Source organism: Canis aureus, chromosome 36, assembly GCF_053574225.1.
Source record: "Canis aureus isolate CA01 chromosome 36, VMU_Caureus_v.1.0, whole genome shotgun sequence".
In the NCBI taxonomy this organism is placed as follows: domain Eukaryota; kingdom Metazoa; phylum Chordata; class Mammalia; order Carnivora; family Canidae; genus Canis; species Canis aureus.
Window position 1 is genome coordinate 14,388,402 of NC_135646.1, and position 18,075 is coordinate 14,406,476.

At 37.3% G+C, this 18,075-nt stretch overlaps 1 protein-coding gene across 5 annotated transcripts in view; it reads right to left on the reverse strand.

Moving 5' to 3' along the window:
- PIKFYVE (phosphoinositide kinase, FYVE-type zinc finger containing) overlaps positions 1–18,075 on the reverse strand; it is an 83,423-nt gene that overhangs the window by 47,790 nt on the left and 17,558 nt on the right. For 3 of the 5 annotated variants that reach the window (XM_077885360.1, XM_077885361.1, XM_077885359.1), the window contains 6 exons: positions 16,881–16,970; positions 6,841–6,979; positions 5,156–5,313; positions 3,804–3,915; positions 2,721–2,868; positions 2,026–2,193 (listed from right to left, as the gene is read on the reverse strand). In XM_077885360.1, the coding sequence (XP_077741486.1) occupies positions 2,026–2,193; positions 2,721–2,868; positions 3,804–3,915; positions 5,156–5,313; positions 6,841–6,979; positions 16,881–16,970 (815 nt within the window). Of the gene's footprint in view, positions 1–2,014; positions 2,194–2,720; positions 2,869–3,803; positions 3,916–5,155; positions 5,314–6,840; positions 6,980–16,880; positions 16,971–18,075 lie in introns of those variants that run through there. The other 2 variants (XM_077885363.1, XM_077885362.1) reach the window with 2 other exon arrangements.

Sequence of the window (18,075 nt, forward strand, 5' to 3'; positions counted from 1 at the left end):
GATGGGGGCGAGGGGGAGAAGCTTCAATTAATATTGTATCAACTTCCCCATAGTAGTGTCCTTTCTTTGTATCACAATTTTCAAAATCTTTTCGGAGACATCACTGGCATTTACTCCATCCACCAGTGCAATCTGGACCCACATCTGTCATTTCTATTACAAAAGCATCACCCAGTATGCTCCAGGGGAACCACAGTTCATCTCATCCAAGTGTCATGTCTACTCCACTGTCCTTTCATACTCACTCAAAAGTTTTCCACCATGTTTACGATTTATTTTGAGAATTCCCACAAAGATATGTATCTTACTCATGTTTAATGCTAGTCAAGTCTCCTCTTTTACCACATCCTCTCTAAATTTCTAGTTTTTAATAAAATATACCTTTTTATTACTATAACTTGCTATTGTTTCAATTTCTTATTTAAATTCCATTTAGTTAACATATAGTACAATATTAATTTCAGCAGAATTTAGTGATTCATCACTTACATATAAACTTCAATGCTCATCACAAGTGCCTTCCCTAATACCCATCACCCATTAGCCCATCCCCCTGCCCACCTTCCCTCCATCAACCTTCAGATTGTTCTCTATAGATAGGTAAGTCTATTTTATGGTTTGCCCCTCTTCTTTTTTCCCCCTATTACTGTAACCCTTAAAGCTTTCTTACCACATCTTGAAGATAATGGTTAATATTGACAATCATCAGAAATTAGTCACAGAATTTGTTTCCAATTATTTTAACATAGATGTTTAGATTCAAAAGCTTCTCTTTCCTGACCATATTTTTAGATGCAAAAATAGTAAGTAGCAAGGAATTAGACAGCATTTCCAATCTAAGGAAACAAACCAACTTTAGAGAGCTAAATGTTAAAAATTCAAGTTCCAGGTGAAATCATGGAATAAGTTGTTTCATCTTTATAATGATATTTTAGTAGTTACTACAACATAATGAAATCTCACAATTACTTATGTAGGTATTTATTTATTTATTTATTTACTTTTACATAATACCTCTTTAGGGCTAAAATTGAATTTGGCTTTTAATTATATCCAATGAAGTGAATCTCGACACATCCGTTTTTTAAAAATATTTCATTTTTTATGTACTACTAGATTAGATTTTAGCAATGATTTATTTTTCCTTTTATACCGAATGTCTTTTGAATATGGCCATTATTATTTTTGAGTCAGCAGAATAAACCCTCAAATAAGACAACTATATAACAGCTATAACAAATTCACTTTGTATTACTCAGAAAGACTTTTTTTATAAATATGGCATATACATCATCACAAGCTCTTTTTTTGTTGTTGAGGTGGACACAAGAATGATATTTTATTGACAAAGGAAAACAACTACTGTGTGGCCTAGGAGTACACGTGAGAGTACGATCAACATGATCCTTCCCTGCAGACAAACATCCGTGAGAAGCTTCATCATGGTTAGAAACCATGGAAAAAATACAATGATATCAGGACAGAAATTTGAATCTTCCATCTGTTCTTTCCATAAGAAGCACATTAAATTATAGTAGAAAGAGGTTTTGGACCGTGTATTTTCCCAATACAGTTTAAGCACCTGAGAAGATTTAGTGAAATACTATGTTACTGGTTAATAGCAGAAGCAAATAGGCTTTAAAATGTTAAAGAAAGAGAAATGAATAGAGCAGAACATCCATGTTATAAATGCAAAGAAATGCCACCTTGGAAGTTGCACATTATGCCAAGGGAAGAGCAGTGGTAGTAGTTCCTGATAAAGAGGTCATTCTTTTTAAAGATTTGTACAAGTAAAGCTTTAAATTGGGTGTGGTGGTACTGAGGGAGAAAACGAGAAATCCAAGGAATCAACCAAAAAAAGTCTGCGGAGGAGGTGTGGGGAAGCTGAGAAAGGGTGGAACAGAACCCAACACCCAAGCCCCTCCGCCACATGGGACAGAGGAAGCCAGGAGGACAGGCTGCCTGAGATCCTGGGGCCCAGCTCTCCAGCCTGTTGCTGGATTCCAGACGGGAACTACCTCCTACCTTTTTGGTCAGCAGGGTGAGGGGGCACATGTGGGTACTTGGAGGGCTTCTTGATATGGAAGTTCACGTTGTCCAGCTCCACGTTCAGGCTGATGGAAGCGGCTGAGTCACTGTCCACTGTGGACTGGAAACTGCTGACTGATGTGCGCTTGCTAGGACTGGCAGAGTCTTTTAGTGTCGGGGGGAAAGAGATATAGGGAGAGGAGGCGGGTAAAAATGGGTTTCACCAGGGTATCGGAGGAAAGGAGAAAAATGTTCTTTTAATATACAAGCCCAATGTGCAATACCAAAATGGATACAGTATTTTCATGTACTTCTGTGGAGACTTCATAGAATTTGGACACATTAAATAGGAGTTTTTAAGATGGAGAAATATATTGGAGGTTCTGCAGAGAGAGAGTCTGGTATCATAGTGAAGAGGTGAGAAAGTTGTCTGCTGCGATATTAGCTCAGAGTTATTTTTAAGCTGCTGCAAACTAGAGACTATGGCAAAATCTGAAAACGCCAGTAGCCTAACAAGTTGGTTTCTTAAGAAAATACTGTATCTAGAACAAGGATGGCTATCGGATGTTTACATTTAGATGGTGCTATACAACTTAAAACAGAACTGTTTCAACTAAAACAAAACACCCATATCATCACATATACACAGTAATGAGTCATAAAAACTAAAATGTTAGAAAGTTTACACTCACTCGTCAAATTATCGTCACCTTCTTCAGCTATCTGTTCTGTGTCACTGTCATCAAACTTTATGTCTTTAAACCAGGATGGCTCAGAGTGTCCTTCCACGGAGTTCACTGAGTCACTGTCTGGAGAAGGGGTCTCAGAAAATTCTGTACTCTGGAAAGATCCAAGTAATTCAACTTCAATGGCAACCGGGTGAGTCTGTCACACTACAAAAAACTCCAGCCCAATACTTCTACAACGCTAACCACTAAATAAATTTACATAAAAATAAGCAAATTAATAGAGATTAAGTTGTAAGCCAGCATTAATGCTGACAATTCCACTCTGAAAATCATTAAGTGTCATTCATCAGTAGGTTTAGGCAGCTTATTCTGAGCAAAACATAATATATGGATTTTACAGTGTTTCATCCTTTTCAGTCCTGAGAATGAACCTGGTTTAGAATTTATTCTAATCCTCTGCCAAAGCTACGACATATTCTGGAAAACAACTATTAAAATTTTAACACCACCACACCAGTCTTTTTGGTCATTTGTCTTTTCTAACCTTCGAGTTTCCAATTTTAGTTCACAAAGGTATTCCTAAACACTGTATCAAATTAACATAAACCAAAAGTGAAAGCTTATCTTTTAAAAAAAAAAAAAAGTTCTATTTTAAATAATTTCCACTTCCCTAATTAAAGTAAAAAGATAAATACATATCCCTTGTTCTACCCCTGCTATACAATTTAAAACCGCTAATGTATCAAAATCTACCACCTTGGTGATACTAAATTTTTTCCATCATTTTGTTATGCATACTCTCTCCTGGTCCTGAAAACACGGACACAGTGAAACTGAAAACCATTAAAGGTAAATGACAAGCAACTATAACCCCATGAGGCCAAGCAACTGAAAAGTGTCCAGTTCCAATAGGTTTTTCATCACTCCTACCTACCAAGTAAAAAATGTTTTTAACTTTCAAACAACAGGGAAAACGTGTTAGGAAAATGTATCTCTGGCTAATTCAACTACTCTTTATTCCCACCGATGAAGAAAGACTTCATATAAGCCACCCATACTCTCGGGAGCGGTGACGTGGAAAAGTACCTGCAGTGGTCTGTACAGCGCGTACTCATCTCTGAAAAGCTGGTCATGATGACTGACACAATCCAGCCAACGTCCATCAACCATCGCTTGTCCGATTGCTATAGCTTGTGCCCTGAATTAAGACCAATGAAAATAAAGACTTAAAAGTCAGAGTAATTTCCCAGGTACAAGATGAGAGAGAAACTGAATTTTTTTCCGTTCTATTTACAGCTGGAATTACAAATGGTCCGTGAATAGGTACTGGGCAAAACAAGCAAGACTTGAAGCTAAATTTAAAGATTTTCCCAGATACAGAGTCAAAGAGAACCTGCTGGTAAGGCAGTCCTACCAAAACTGAATTTGACTTACGACACACACGTATCAAGTGCTGAATGCAGCATACCCCTGTCCTCACTAGAGTAAAACAAAATGGTGACACTAGCATGGTTCCTGCCCTCAAGGAGCTTACTATCTCAGTAAGAAGACAATACCAAATATTACAAAAATATTTATATATGCATGTGCATATACATAAAACTTAATACATGTATATAACAGACTGTGTGTATATATACATATATATATATATATACACTTAAACATATAAACATGAAATAGATACTTTACACATTGAACTTATAAGGCACTTCACAATTTATAAAACACTTTAGCCCATATTATTTCATTTTCATTCTCACAGCTTCTTCACAGGACCATATATTCTCCTCACATTGGATTTGAGAGTTTCAAGGCTCAAAGAGATTAAATAACTTCAGTAAAAGCATAAAACTAAAAAGAAATAGCCAAAACTAGACCCCAGGGCTTCACTGCTAAAGCTTTTACTCTCTCTTTTTACATACTCATTTCTTCCAGGAAAGGAGTAGCTAATCTAATCAATAGAATAACTCAGAGACATGCTGCCTTGAAAGGCAATAGGACCTGTCTGTCTCTTTCTCATAAATGATTCCTGAGGCGAGTTAGGACACTCCAAGTGTAACTTATGAACTCAATTTCATTGGACAGGTTGCAATGTCCAGATTAGGAAACTGTAGCCGGAGAATCCACTGTGGTCTTAATATCTAGGTACATTCCCCAATCCTGCTTAATCGGAGAGCTTTGTGTTGGGGAACTACTACACACTTATGCTTTTAATAAGTAAGGTAAACTGTGACCCCATTTGCTCCTTGCATCTATTCACTACTGGTTAAAACCCAGAAGGGAGGAGGGGTGAGTCATTAGCACCCAAGCACCAATGCAGGAAACAAACAGCATCCCATTTACAAAATTTGCTCCCCTTATATCTGTAACATTATGGCCTCATTAAAAATAAAGTAATTAATAATATTGAAAAATGTTTCTTACAATCACATTACCTTGTGGCAATGTGTCCATTTCGGATTAACCAGTTAACTAATTCTTTTCCCACAATGCAGTTGGGATGTGTTCTCAGCCAGTAACGGTGATCCTGAAATTCCATTCCACTACTGTGATGGCAGATTTTCTTCCACAGGTCCTTTAACTGAACGCTGTCCTGAAATCACATTATAAGCAAATAATTACTCTTGAGAAAGATGCTATATACCTTTGCAGCTTCTTTCCTGTGATTTTTAAATGCATAAAAGGAAATTCAATTCAGATTTGTCAGAGCCAACTCATACCATTTAATAGAAAGGACATGTCCATGGGGAACAGCTTGAACTTAGCTCATCTAATCCCAAATGTAACTTTTTCTCTTAAAAACCAACTATCCCAGGGCACCTCGGTGGCTTGGCTGGTTGGGTGGTTGCCTTCAGCTCAGGTTATGATCTCAGGGTCCTGGGATCAAGCCCCATGTCAGGCTCCCAAAGGGAGCCTGCTCCACCCTCTGCCCCCACCCCCACCCACTGCTTATTCTTGTTCTCTCTCTCAAATAAATAAATAAACAAACAAACAAATAAATAAATAAATAAATAAATAAAATCTTTAAGAAAAAAAAAGATCCCAAATAATTTTTTCACTCAATGGCATATATGATCAGTCTCCTAGTTATTGAAATACAAAATTGCAATACAAAATTGCGAAATCTCCTCCTCTTTGGAAACAGGGCAAGAGAAAGGGCAGAACAGTCAATCACACCAATTGATTTCTTGTAGCCTTCACTCCAGCAGCTTCTCACTCCTCTCACCTGTAACCAACTGCCAGGCGAATCTTCCTAAAGAAAGGCCTTCAGTGAATCACTCCCTGCTCAAAAAAACTTCCAACATTGCTCAGCACCTATGGGTTCAAATCTAAACTTGTAAAGGCTGAAATCACCATGTTCCACCAGGTAACCCCAAGTAACTTCCATTCTCACTGCTCATACACGCCAACTTAATCACTCTCCCAACATCTCCTAACTAATAAATCCTACTTTGGTCCATTGAATATGTCATGCATATTTTCACCTCTATACCTTGTCATACCTTTAAATAAGATTTGTTTTCCTCACTGCCTGCCCAAATCCATCTTCCAGGTCCAAGCCAAGCTTTCAGTTTAAAGCCTTTCCTGATGCCCTCACTACTAATGATCTATTTCCTATTAATAAAGTATTACTTTTTTACTATTAAGGATATGCCCATCAGCCTTATTTCTACCTTTTAAATTTTAAGCTTGAGGAAAGAAGCCATTTTCCATCTCTTTGGAGTCACTTTCAGGATTAAACACAGTATTTTACAAAAGATAAATTCAATAAAAACTGATTATTATCTCATATAAACATACAGTAGTAAAGGTATACAAAGCATTCCATGTGCGTGTTTCAAAATTTAAAAGCACTCTGGGACCTAAAAGTTCAGCTCTCTTACTATGTAAGCACCTGAATTCTTATCTTACCAGATGAAAAAGATGAAGAAAATATTAATGCATTATAAGAGCATGGAATGCTTGACCACTTTCTTAGGTGGTCCTAATAAAAACTTAAGCTAATTATTTCCTTTATTAATTTATATGCTAACTAGCTATTTGTAGGTTTCTTAAAAAGAAAAATCAGTGAGATACATAATCTTTATGCTCAAAAATAGCAAAGATACTGGACCAGTACCAGAAGAATTTTGCGTTCATCCTCAGTGGTCTCTGTCCTAACATATGTTCGGTTAGCCTGGGGACTGACAGATGTCTCATAAGAAGATACCATGGGAGAACCAGATCGATCCAGTGACAGGTTAGTAATGCTGGCTGATCTGGAAATAAAAACAAAAAGTGAAAACACAGTTGTAAACTCTTCATTAATAAAATTATAGCAAAAATTCATTTTTAAATTAATGCTTATTACTCGCCAACATTAAGGGTACTTTTAAATGTAGTTATGATGGTTATATGTATGATATCACCATTGGGAGAAATTAAAAGAGTATCCAGAAATTCTCGATACTAAATTGTCCAACTTCTTTGTTAGTCTAAAACTATTTCAGAATAAGTGTAAAGCAAAGTCGCTATGGAAAAAGATAGGAACGCAATGATATAGTTAATTGATCATTAATATTTCAAAGGAAAAAGACACAAACTCTTCTTGTTAAAATGCTGAAAGCTAGTGTTTTTTTTTTTAACTGACAAATATGAAGAATCATAGACTAAATGCAGAAATAGTCTTGCAGATCAGGAACAGGAAACTATGGCCCACAGGCCAAATAGTTTTTGCATAACCAATGAACTAAGAATGTCTTTAGATGAACATCTGTAATGTTCTAACAAGAAAAAACATTAACTTTGAACCCCAATTAAGCAAATGAAAAAATAATTCCTTTCTTAAAACTGCATTGTTGTCCTCAATTATATTTTGAATTTGATCAATAAAAGAATGAGTGAAAATGTGTTTCCTCTCTTGTTATATTATCACTTATATAATATCCTCAATTTTGCCTCTTGGCAAAGTTACCAGATAAATGGTAAGTGGAATGTCTATAGCATCAAGCAAGCTTTTATTTATTAAAAAATTGTAGCTAGAAATTTTAGTTAGCTTCTAGTTAGAAAAAAAATGAAACCAAATTTTAGCTTCCAAATAAAGGATAAAAAGGCAGAAGTATCTACAATGAGTTAGACACCAAACACATTTAATTCTCACAGCATACTATGGAATAGGTACTACTAAATCCATTCTACAGATAAAGAAGTCAAGAATCAGAGATTAAGTAATTTGTCTAAGGTAACTCAACTAATAATAACAAGGCTGACAATCAAAACCAGGTGTCAAATGAAAAACTATGCTCTCCCCAGCATGAAGATAAAGATAATTTTAAAATAATTTGGGGGCACTTAGATAGCTAAGTCGGTTGAGCGTCCAACTCTTGGTTTGGACTTGCTACAGGATCCACACTCTATAGGTAGTATATTTGAGGATTCACTCTCACTCCCTCCCCTCCCCAAATAAGTAAATCTTTAAAAAAAAAAAATGTAAGAAATTATTCACAGGTTTCTAACAAGTTTATAAAAAGTTATTCTTAACAGCTTATGAGAAACCATTGATATCAAATAAAGAAGATTTTTCAAATAAACATTTATTTCTTGGCACAATTCTTTTAGTGAAATGTCACCACTAGATGTCTTATTCCATTAATTAAAATGTCTTTTCCAATGAACGTTATTATCCATGTGTTCTGCTTCTCTAACATTCTAACTATCCCTGCACATATTCTGCTACAGAAGTAACAAGAACAAAAGAAAATTAGTCAAATATACTGTCAAATAATAAGTAGCCTAACTGTAAGAATGCTGGCTGAAGTTTTATTTAGAGATAGTACTAAACTATATCTTTCCCAAAGATTTACATCAATCTTAGCATTAATTCAAATCGCATGGAATTCCACTGTAAATTAGCACAGCTACTTCTCCATTTGTATACTGCCAAGAGAAATACTGCAATTCATCCCATCTTTTTAAAAACTGCCCTAACTGGGCAGCCCCGGTGGTGCAGTGGTTTAGTGCCGCCTGCAGCTCAGGGCGTGATCCTGGAGACCCTGGATCGAGTCCCACATCAGGCTCTCTACATGGAGCCTGCTTCTCCCTCTGCCTCTCTCTCTCTCTCTCTCTCTCTCTGCATCTCTATGAATAAAAAATAAATAAAAAAAAAACTGCCCTAACTCCACACTCCCTTGCTGCAGTCCCCCCTTCACTACAGCACAACTCCCATCTCCAACCCTTCTTCTATTTAGGGAATCCAAACTGGTGCAGCCGCTTTGGAAGACAAGTTTGGCTATTTCTTATGAAACTAATCATACTCTTTAACAAGTAGTCCAACAATCATACTCCTTGGTATTGATCCAGATGAACTGAAAACATGACCACATGAAAGCCTGCACACAAATGTTTACTGTAGCCTTATTCATCTTGTCAAAACTTGGAAATAACCAAGATATTTTTCAGCAGGTAAGTGGATAAACTGTGCTATATCCAGATAATGGATGCTGAACTGTGTTATCGAGCGATGAGAAGATATGAAGAAAAGTTAAATGAATATTACTAAGTGAAGGAAACCAATGTGAAAGGGCTACATACTGGATGAGGCTAACTATATGACATTCTAGATTAGGAAAAACTATGGAGACCATAAAAAGATCAGTGGTTGCCGTGGGTTGAGGAGGAGGGAGAAATGAAAAAAGGAGAATACAGAGAATTTCCTTTTTAAAGATTTTATTTATTTGTTTGTTTGTTTGTAAGAGAGTATGAGTGGGGAGAGGGGTAAGCAGACTTCACACTGAGCAGAGATCCCACACCCTGAGCTCACGACCTGACCCGAAATCAAGAGTCAGACGCTTAACCTACTGAGCCATGCAGAAGCTTCAGAGCACAGAGAATTTTGTTCTGTTTATTTTCTTTAAATTCAACTAAGTAACATATAATGTGTTACTGGTTTCAGAGGCAGAGGTCAGTGATTCATCAGGTCTCATATATACCAAGTGCTCCTTACATCACCTCATTACATTCCCTCCTTAATGTGCATCACCCAATTACCCCATCCCCTACCCTCCTCCCTCCCAGCAACCCTCAGTTTGTTTCCTATGATTAAGGGTCTCTTATGGTTTATACTTCTGATTTCATCTTGTTTTACTTTTTCTCTTTCCCCATGATCCTATTTTGTTTCTTAAATTCTACATGAGAAAAGTAGTAATCCGAAGGGACCCCTGCACGCCAGTGTTTATAGCAGCAGTGACCATAATAGCCAAACTATGAAAGAAGCCCAGATGTCCACTGACAGATGAATGGATAAAGAGCATGTGGTATACAAATATATATATATACAAAAACAAATATGTATACACATACATATACATACACTAAATTTCATTTTGACTAAAAATGAAATCTAGCCATTTGCAATGACATGGGTGGAATTAGAAGATATTATGCTAAGAGAAATAAGTCAATCAGAAAGACAATCATATATTCTCATGTGGAGAGAATTTTTTTCATCCATGTTCGTCAGGAATATTGGTCTGTAATTCTCATTTTTGGTGAGGTGATTGTCTGGTTTGGGATTAAGGTAATGCTGGTCACACAGAATGAGTTCGGAAGTTTTTTCATTTCAATTTTTGAAACAGCTTCAGACGAATAAGTATTAATTCTTCTTTAAATGTTTGGTAAAATTCCCCTGGAAGCCATCTGGCCCTGGACTCTTGTTTGTTGGGAGGTTTTTGATAACTGCTTCAATTTCCTTGCTGGTTATGGGTCTATTCAGATTTTCTATTTCTTCTTGTTTCATTTTTGGTAGTTTGTATGTCTCCAGGAATGCATCCATTTCTTCCAGATTGTCTAATCTGTTGGCATCTAGTTGCGCATATGTTCTTGTAATTGTATTTCTTCAGTGTTGGTTGTGGTCTCTCTTTCAGTCATGATTTTATTTATTTGGGTCCTTTCTCTTTTCTTCTTGATAAGTCTAGCCAGGGGTTTATTGATGTTATTCTTTCAAAGAACATGCTCTTATTTTCGTTGATCTGTTCGACTGTTCTTCTGGCATCTATTTCATTTATTTCTGCTCTAGTCTTTATTATTTCGCTTCTCCTGCTGGGGGTAGCCTTTATTTGCCGTTCTTTCTCCAGCTCTTTTAAGTGTAAGGTTAGGTTGTGTATTTAAGACCTTTCTCGTTTCTTGAGAAAGACTTATATTGCTGTATACTTCCCTCTTAGGACCACTTTTGCTCCACCCCAAAGTTTTTGAAGAGTTGTGCTTTCATTTTCATTCGTTTCCATGAATTTTTTAAATTATTCTTTAATTTCCTGGTTGATCCATTCATTTTTTAGTAGGATGCTCTTTAACCTCCATGTATTTGGATTCTTTCCAAATTTTCTCTTGTGATTGAGTTCCAGTTTCAAAGCATTGTAGTCTGAAAATATACAGTGAATGATCCCAATCTTTTGGTACTGATTGACATATGACTTATAATCCAGTTTGTGGTCTCTTGTGGAGAATGTTCTATGTGTACTCGAGAAGAATGTGTATTATGTTGTTTTAGGGTGGAATGTTCTGAATATATTTGCAAAGTCCATCTGGTCCAGAGTGTCATTCAAAGAACTTGTTTCCTTGTTGATCTTCTGCTTAGAAGATCTGTTCATTGCAGTGAGTGGGGTATTAAAAGTCCCCTACTGTTATTCTCAATGTGTCTCTTTAATTTTGTTATTAATTGGCTTATGTAACTGGCTGCTCCCATGTTAGGGGCATAAATATGTACAACTGTTAGATCTTCTTGCTGGATAGACCCTTTAATTATGATATAGTATCCTTCCTCATGTCTTATTACAGTCTGGTTTAAAATCTACTTTGTATGATACAAGGATCACAACCTCAGCTTTCTTCTGATGTCCATTAGCATGATAAATGGTTTTCCACCCCCTCACTTTCAGTCTGGTTGTGTCAGGTCTAAAATGATGTCCTGCAGACAGCATATCAATGGGTCTTGCTTTTTTATCCAATCTGATAACCTGTGTCTTTTGATTAAGGGCATTCAGCCCATTTACATTCAGGGTAACTACTAAAAGACATAAATTTAGTGCCATTGTATTACCTATAGTCACTGTTTCTGTATATTGTCCCTATTCCTTTCTGGTCTACATTACTTTTGGGCTTTCTCTTCGCTTAGAGGATCCCTTTTAATATTTCTTGTATTATTATTAGGGCTGTTTTAGTGATCACAAATTCTTTTAGTTTCTATTTGTCCTGGAAACTTTTTATCTCTCCTCCTGTTCTGAATGAGATCGTAGCTGTATAAAGTATTCTTTGCTCTATATTTTTCTCACTTAGCACCCTGAATATATCATGCCAGTCCTTTTGGCCTGCTAGGTTTCTGTGGCTAGATCTGCTGCCAGTCTAACGTTTCTACCATTTTACATTACAGACCTCTTGTACCCAGCTGCTTTCAGGATTTTCTTTTTGTCTCTGAAATTTGTAAGTTTCACCATGATATGTCAGGGTGTTGACCTATTTTTATTGATTTTGAGCTGGGATCTGTGCCTCCTGGACTTGGATGTCTATTTCTTTCCCCAGATTAGAGAAATTCTCTGATTTAATTTGCTCTGATATACCTTCTGCACACCCCCCTTTCCTCTTCTTCTGGGATCCCAATTATTCTAATTATTGTTTTGCTTTATAGTATCACTTCTCTCTCAAATCTTTCCCTGGTGATCCAGTACTTGTTTATCTCTCTTCTTCTCAGCTTTATTCTCTATCATTTTGTCTTCTAGGTCACTAATTCTCTCTTCTACCTCATTTATCTTAGCAATTAGAGCCTCCATTTTTTATTGCATCTCATTAATAGCCTTTTTTATTTCAACTTCATTAAATTTTAGTTTTTATTTCCCCAGAAAGGGATTCTCTGGAGTCTTCTATGCTTTTCTCAAGACCCACAAGCATCTTTATAATCATTCTGAACTCTAATTCCAACATCTTACTTATATCCATACTGATTAGGTCCCCAGGCCTCTTGTTCTTTTTTTTGAAGTAAGTTTCTCCATCTTGTCATTCTATCCAGAGAAGAGTTGACGAGGAATCAAAATACTAAAATGGCAGCAAAGACCCCAAAGAAATACACACTAAATAAAAAAGACTCAAAAACAAAAACACAGAGAGAGAAAATATAATCAAATAGGTGACAGAATGGAGCAGTACACTGGATCCTGTGTGTATTTTGGTCCATTTGTTAGAAAACAAAATCCCAAAACTATAACCAAAGAAAAACTCATATGTGCCAAAAAAAAAAAAAAATTAAGTACAAATTAAAGATAGAATGTAACTATAAAAATGAAAATTAAAAGACAGGGAAAAAGAAAAAAAAGAAGAAGGAATATAAACAGAAAGGTAAACAGAACAGAGCAATACACTATATGCTGAATGTATTTTTGTTGGTTTGAAGAAACTACACCTCAAAATTTTAAGGAAAGAAAAAAATATATATACAAAAATAAAATTAAATACATTGAAAGGATAGAATATAACTGTAAAGATGAAAACTAAAAAAGACTTAACAAAATAGAAAAACCAAAAAAGAAAGAAGAAAAAACAAAACAACAAAAACGAATATGATTAGACAGGTAAAGAGAAGAGAGCCATACACTACATTCTGGGTATATTCTGGTGATTTCGAAGCAACTGCATCCCAAAATTGTAAAGAAAGAAAAACTTTTATGTATACAAGATAAAATTAAATACAATGAAAGGTAATGTAACTGTAAAAATGAAAATTAAAAAAGGTTTTTAAAAAATGGAGCTCCACTCCTCAGGGTCCTGGGATCAAGCCCACCATCAGGCTCCCTACAGTGGGGAGCCTGCATCTGCCTCTTCCTCTGCGTCTCCCCCTGCTTGTGTGAATGCTCGTGTGCTCTCTCAAACAAGTAAATAAAATCTTAAAAAAAAAAAAAAAGATTTAAAAATAGAGTTGATAAAGTAAGAAATTGGTAGAAAAAGGGAAGAAAAAAATAATTAAAATTAAAGACTAGAGGGGATCCCTGGGTGGCTCAGCGGTTTGGCGCCTGCCTTTGGCCCAGGGCGCGATCCTGGAGTCCTGGGATCGAGTCCTTCATTGGGCTCCGAGCACGGAGCCTGCTTCTCCCTCTTCCTGTGTGCCTGTGTCTCTGTCTCTCTCTCTCTATGTCTATCATGAAAAAATAAATAAATACATAAATCTTTAAAATAAAGACTAGAGAATCAGGGGGGCACGAGGGGGAACACCACAAAACCATAAATTCTACATGCTATATTCCCCTGGCACCTGAGTTTTACGGTTCTCAATGTTCAGTAGACCTGGTCTTGACTGGATGTTCTCGCTGATAATCTCGGGGAGGGGACTGCTGCACTACTTCTCAAGCATCTTTGACACCGGTGGAACTGCACTGCCCTTGCCTGAGGGCCAGGCTAACCAGTCTGCTCAGGATTGCTCTACGTGGCTTTTGTTCCCTGAAGCCTTTCTGTGCTGCTGCTTTAGGCGATGAGAGTGAAAATAGCAGCCTCCCCCCAATCTCCGGCCCCAGAGCCAAAAGCTCAAGGCTCCACTCCTCAGTGCACCCTCAGGGAAAAGCAGTCAATCCCTCCTGTCTCCCTGGGTCTGCTCTCGTGCTTACCCAGCCTGTGACTGGGCCTTTCTAGCTCAGGCACGCGACCCCACTTCAAGTCTCCGAACCCTGCAGCCTCCGGCGGCACACACGCATGTCTCAAGGGGCGAGGAAGGGGGCATCTACTGGTTCTGCTCCTCGCTGGGCCCCTGCTCAGAGAGCAGTCACGCAGACTGCGCCGCTCTCTGCGGGTTATGGCATCCCCCAGCTGAGAGCCCACTCGTGGGCTTGCTGACTGCAGCCAGCTTCCCTGCTCCAATGCCTAGGAACTCTGCCAGTTGGGCACCCCCAGTCCTCCTGTGAACCCAAGGATCCTGACACCACACTGTCCCACGCAGGATGCTGCCCTGCTTCGCCACCTGGAACGTCCCTCACCAGAGCAGACTTCTTATAGTACCAACTTTGCACTCAGCTGCTCTATCACTTGCGGCTGCTCTATCACTTGCCGGCAGCCAGCTGACAGAGGCTCTTCCCGTGAGGTTTATCTTCCCATATATCCTCTCGGATTAGCTCCTCTTGCGCCTCCTACCTTGTAGAAAAGTGGTCACTCTTCCATTGTAGAGTTGCAGCTATTCTTTTCTTAGATCTCCGGTTGAGTTCACAGTTGGTTCACAAGGACTTAATAGCTAACTAGCTGAATTCCTGGGACCAGATGAAACTAAGGTCTCCTACTCCTCTACCATCTTGGACTCCTCATCTCAGAGAATTCTTAAGGCAGTGAAACTACAGTGTGCTGTGCTGCAATACTGAATACATATCATTATACATCTGTCCCAACCACCAAAAGTGCATCACCAAGAGTGAACCCTAAATTATGGACTTTGGGTGATAATATTTCAATGCAGGGTAATAATACGCTACAGTTGCTCACCAACTGTACATATCACTCTAGTGCAGGATACTGATCATGGGGGAGGTTATGAGGTTAGGGGGTGGGGGGTACAAAGGAATTCTCTGTACTTTCCACTCCATTTTGCTGTGAGCCTAAAACTGCTCTAAAAAATGAGGTTTATTTTTAAAAAAGCAAAAGATCCTGATGTCTGTAACTTATTCTCAAATGATTCAGAAAAAAAAAAAAAAGTATATAATTAGTAACAGAGCACATGGGAAGATGTAAATTAATGAACCTTAATAAAGAATTGGGATCCCTGGGTGGCGCAGCAGTTTGGTGCCTGCCTTTGGCCCAGGGCGCGATCCTGGAGACCCGGGATCGAATCCCACATCGGGCTCCCAGTGCATGGAACCTGCTTCTCCCTCTGCCTATGTCTCTGCCCCTCTCTCTCTCTCTGTGTGTGACTATCATAAATAAATAAAAATTTGAAAAAAAAGAATATATTAAAATTCATTATTCTTGCAATTTTTTGCAAATTTGAAATTTTTTCAAAATAATTTTAGAAGTTTTTTACACACTTGAACTTTCTAGTAGCTTCCCAGGTCACCCAGAGTAAATGGCCAAGTCCTACAATTAACTGTAAGAACACTCTACTCCAGGTACAGAGGGCCTCTTGTTATTCTTTGACAGCTTTGTTTCTTCTAGGAATTTGCTATTTCCTGTTTTCTTGGTACACTCTTCTACAAAATGTCCACATGGCTCATTCCCTCACATCCTCAGGTTTTTGCTCAAATGTCATCTTCCCAGTGAGATCTTTTCTGATTACACTATTTAAAATGCCAATCTCTACCCCTATACCTTATTGCTTTTTTGTGCATTAAATGTTTGTTTGATTCACCGCTCTATTACACGTACCTGGTTTCTAGGTACTTTAATACTTGGAAGAAGAACAAATTGAAAGTATGTTAAACCAAGGTCATTCAAATGTCTAGTTCTCCAGATTAATAGCTACTTATTCACCACTTAAACTTGTAAACTTCACTGTTCAGTGAAGAGGTGTGGATATCAGTAAGATCTAGGAAGCCGAAAAAGGAGGAGGAAGTGTGCAGGTATAGAATGATTATGGGCAATTATTTCTTCTTGACTAAGAAGAAAAGAAATAATTGAGAATATAGGTAAATAGATGAATCACAAAGGAGAAATTTTTTTGTTGTTGTTTTTAAGAGGTGATCTAAGTTTGCTTAAATGACAACCATAAGGAGTCAGCAAGGGGAGGTAGAAGGTACAAACATCAATAGGATAATTAATAAAAAATGAGAAGAGATGGGATCCATAATACAAACGGAAAATTAGCTTGGATAAGAGGCAGAAAAAAAGAAAACTGATGCACTCTAAATGTTATTAAGTTGGTAAGTGGTGGTAAGAACTGAGGAAGTGCCCATTTAACTCCTCTCTTCGCTATATAATAGAAAATAAGACTGTAGGCTTCCTCTGAAGCCAGCAGAGACCTGAAGCCAGTGGAAAACACTGAAAAAGAGATACTGAAGGAATGCAAGCCAGAGCTGACTAGCAAAAAGGCAAAACATAGTTTAATTCAGCTTTTGGAGCTAAGAAAGTATAATAATACTACCCCATTTTTATCTGTTTGCTCTTCTCATTACCATGAAAGAAAGAAAAATCAAATACAGAATACCAAGATTTCATTTGGCAGTTTACCTATTTCGAGCAGGAGATTTCCCAGCATCCTCTTGAACAGATACAAGTCTTGTTGAAAGAGGAGTATTTGAGGAGTCTGGATGAATCAAACTACAAAGAAAGAAGAAAAATACTGAGATAATTTGGGACAGGAACAAGTAAATCCAATTTCAATGAAGCGCTTTAACATTTAAAAGCTGATTGTTTTCCCCTGCAATAATGAGATTATGGGTCAGTTTTGTTTTCTTCTTTTAATTAAGGTAGAAACTATGGTTTTTATATTAACTACATCAACTGCCAAAAAACTGGTAGTTTATTAAGTATATGATACGCTCTTAAAATAATAACATTGGTTGGATCGGTACTTACAGAGCTCATTCATCCATAATATACACAGAATTGGGAGGATTTGGGGAGGAAGTTCTGAATTCAAGTATTTTATTTTCAGTTCACATAGCCCACTGGAATAGCACTGCAGAGTCAGACTTTGGTTCAAGTACAGGCTCTCCCTTTCTCTCACTAGCTGTATGACCTCAGGTCTATTAGTTAATTCCTCTAAACCTCAGCTTCTACATCTGTTCAAAAGAAGAAAGCTATGCCTACCCAGAGATAATGATAACTAAAAGAAAATGAACATGAAACAATTAGCACAGAACTAAAATTATTCTATCTTTGACATCTCTCAGAAAGCTTTCAAATCTAGTTTATTAGAGGAAATTTGCCAATTATGGACTCACACAAGGCCAGGTACACCTAAAAGGCATTACTAGCTAAAGTAAGAAAGAGGTGAGAATCCCTATACTTTTTTATTGCTCTATTAAATGTAGAATCAATTTTTAAAATTTTTAAAATATACATAATATATAAAGAATCACGATGCCACAAATACCAATGTACCATTAGCAATGACTCTGAAATGCCTGTATTCCCCTACCCAATCCTATTCCACTCTGAGCCCTCAAGGAAACTACTACTGGCAATTTTATATTTATCATTCTCTTCCTTTCCTTTAAGTTTAGCACATCTGTATATGGACAGTGGGTTTATTTTGTGTACTTTTTAACTTCATAAGTAATCACTGTGTGTGTGTGTATATAACATATGTACACAAACGTGTATATATATGTATGTAATATACGTACACACACCTTTCTTTTCTGTTCCACATTATGTCCCTGAGAGTCATATATGTAGACTGTAGCTATAATTCATTCTT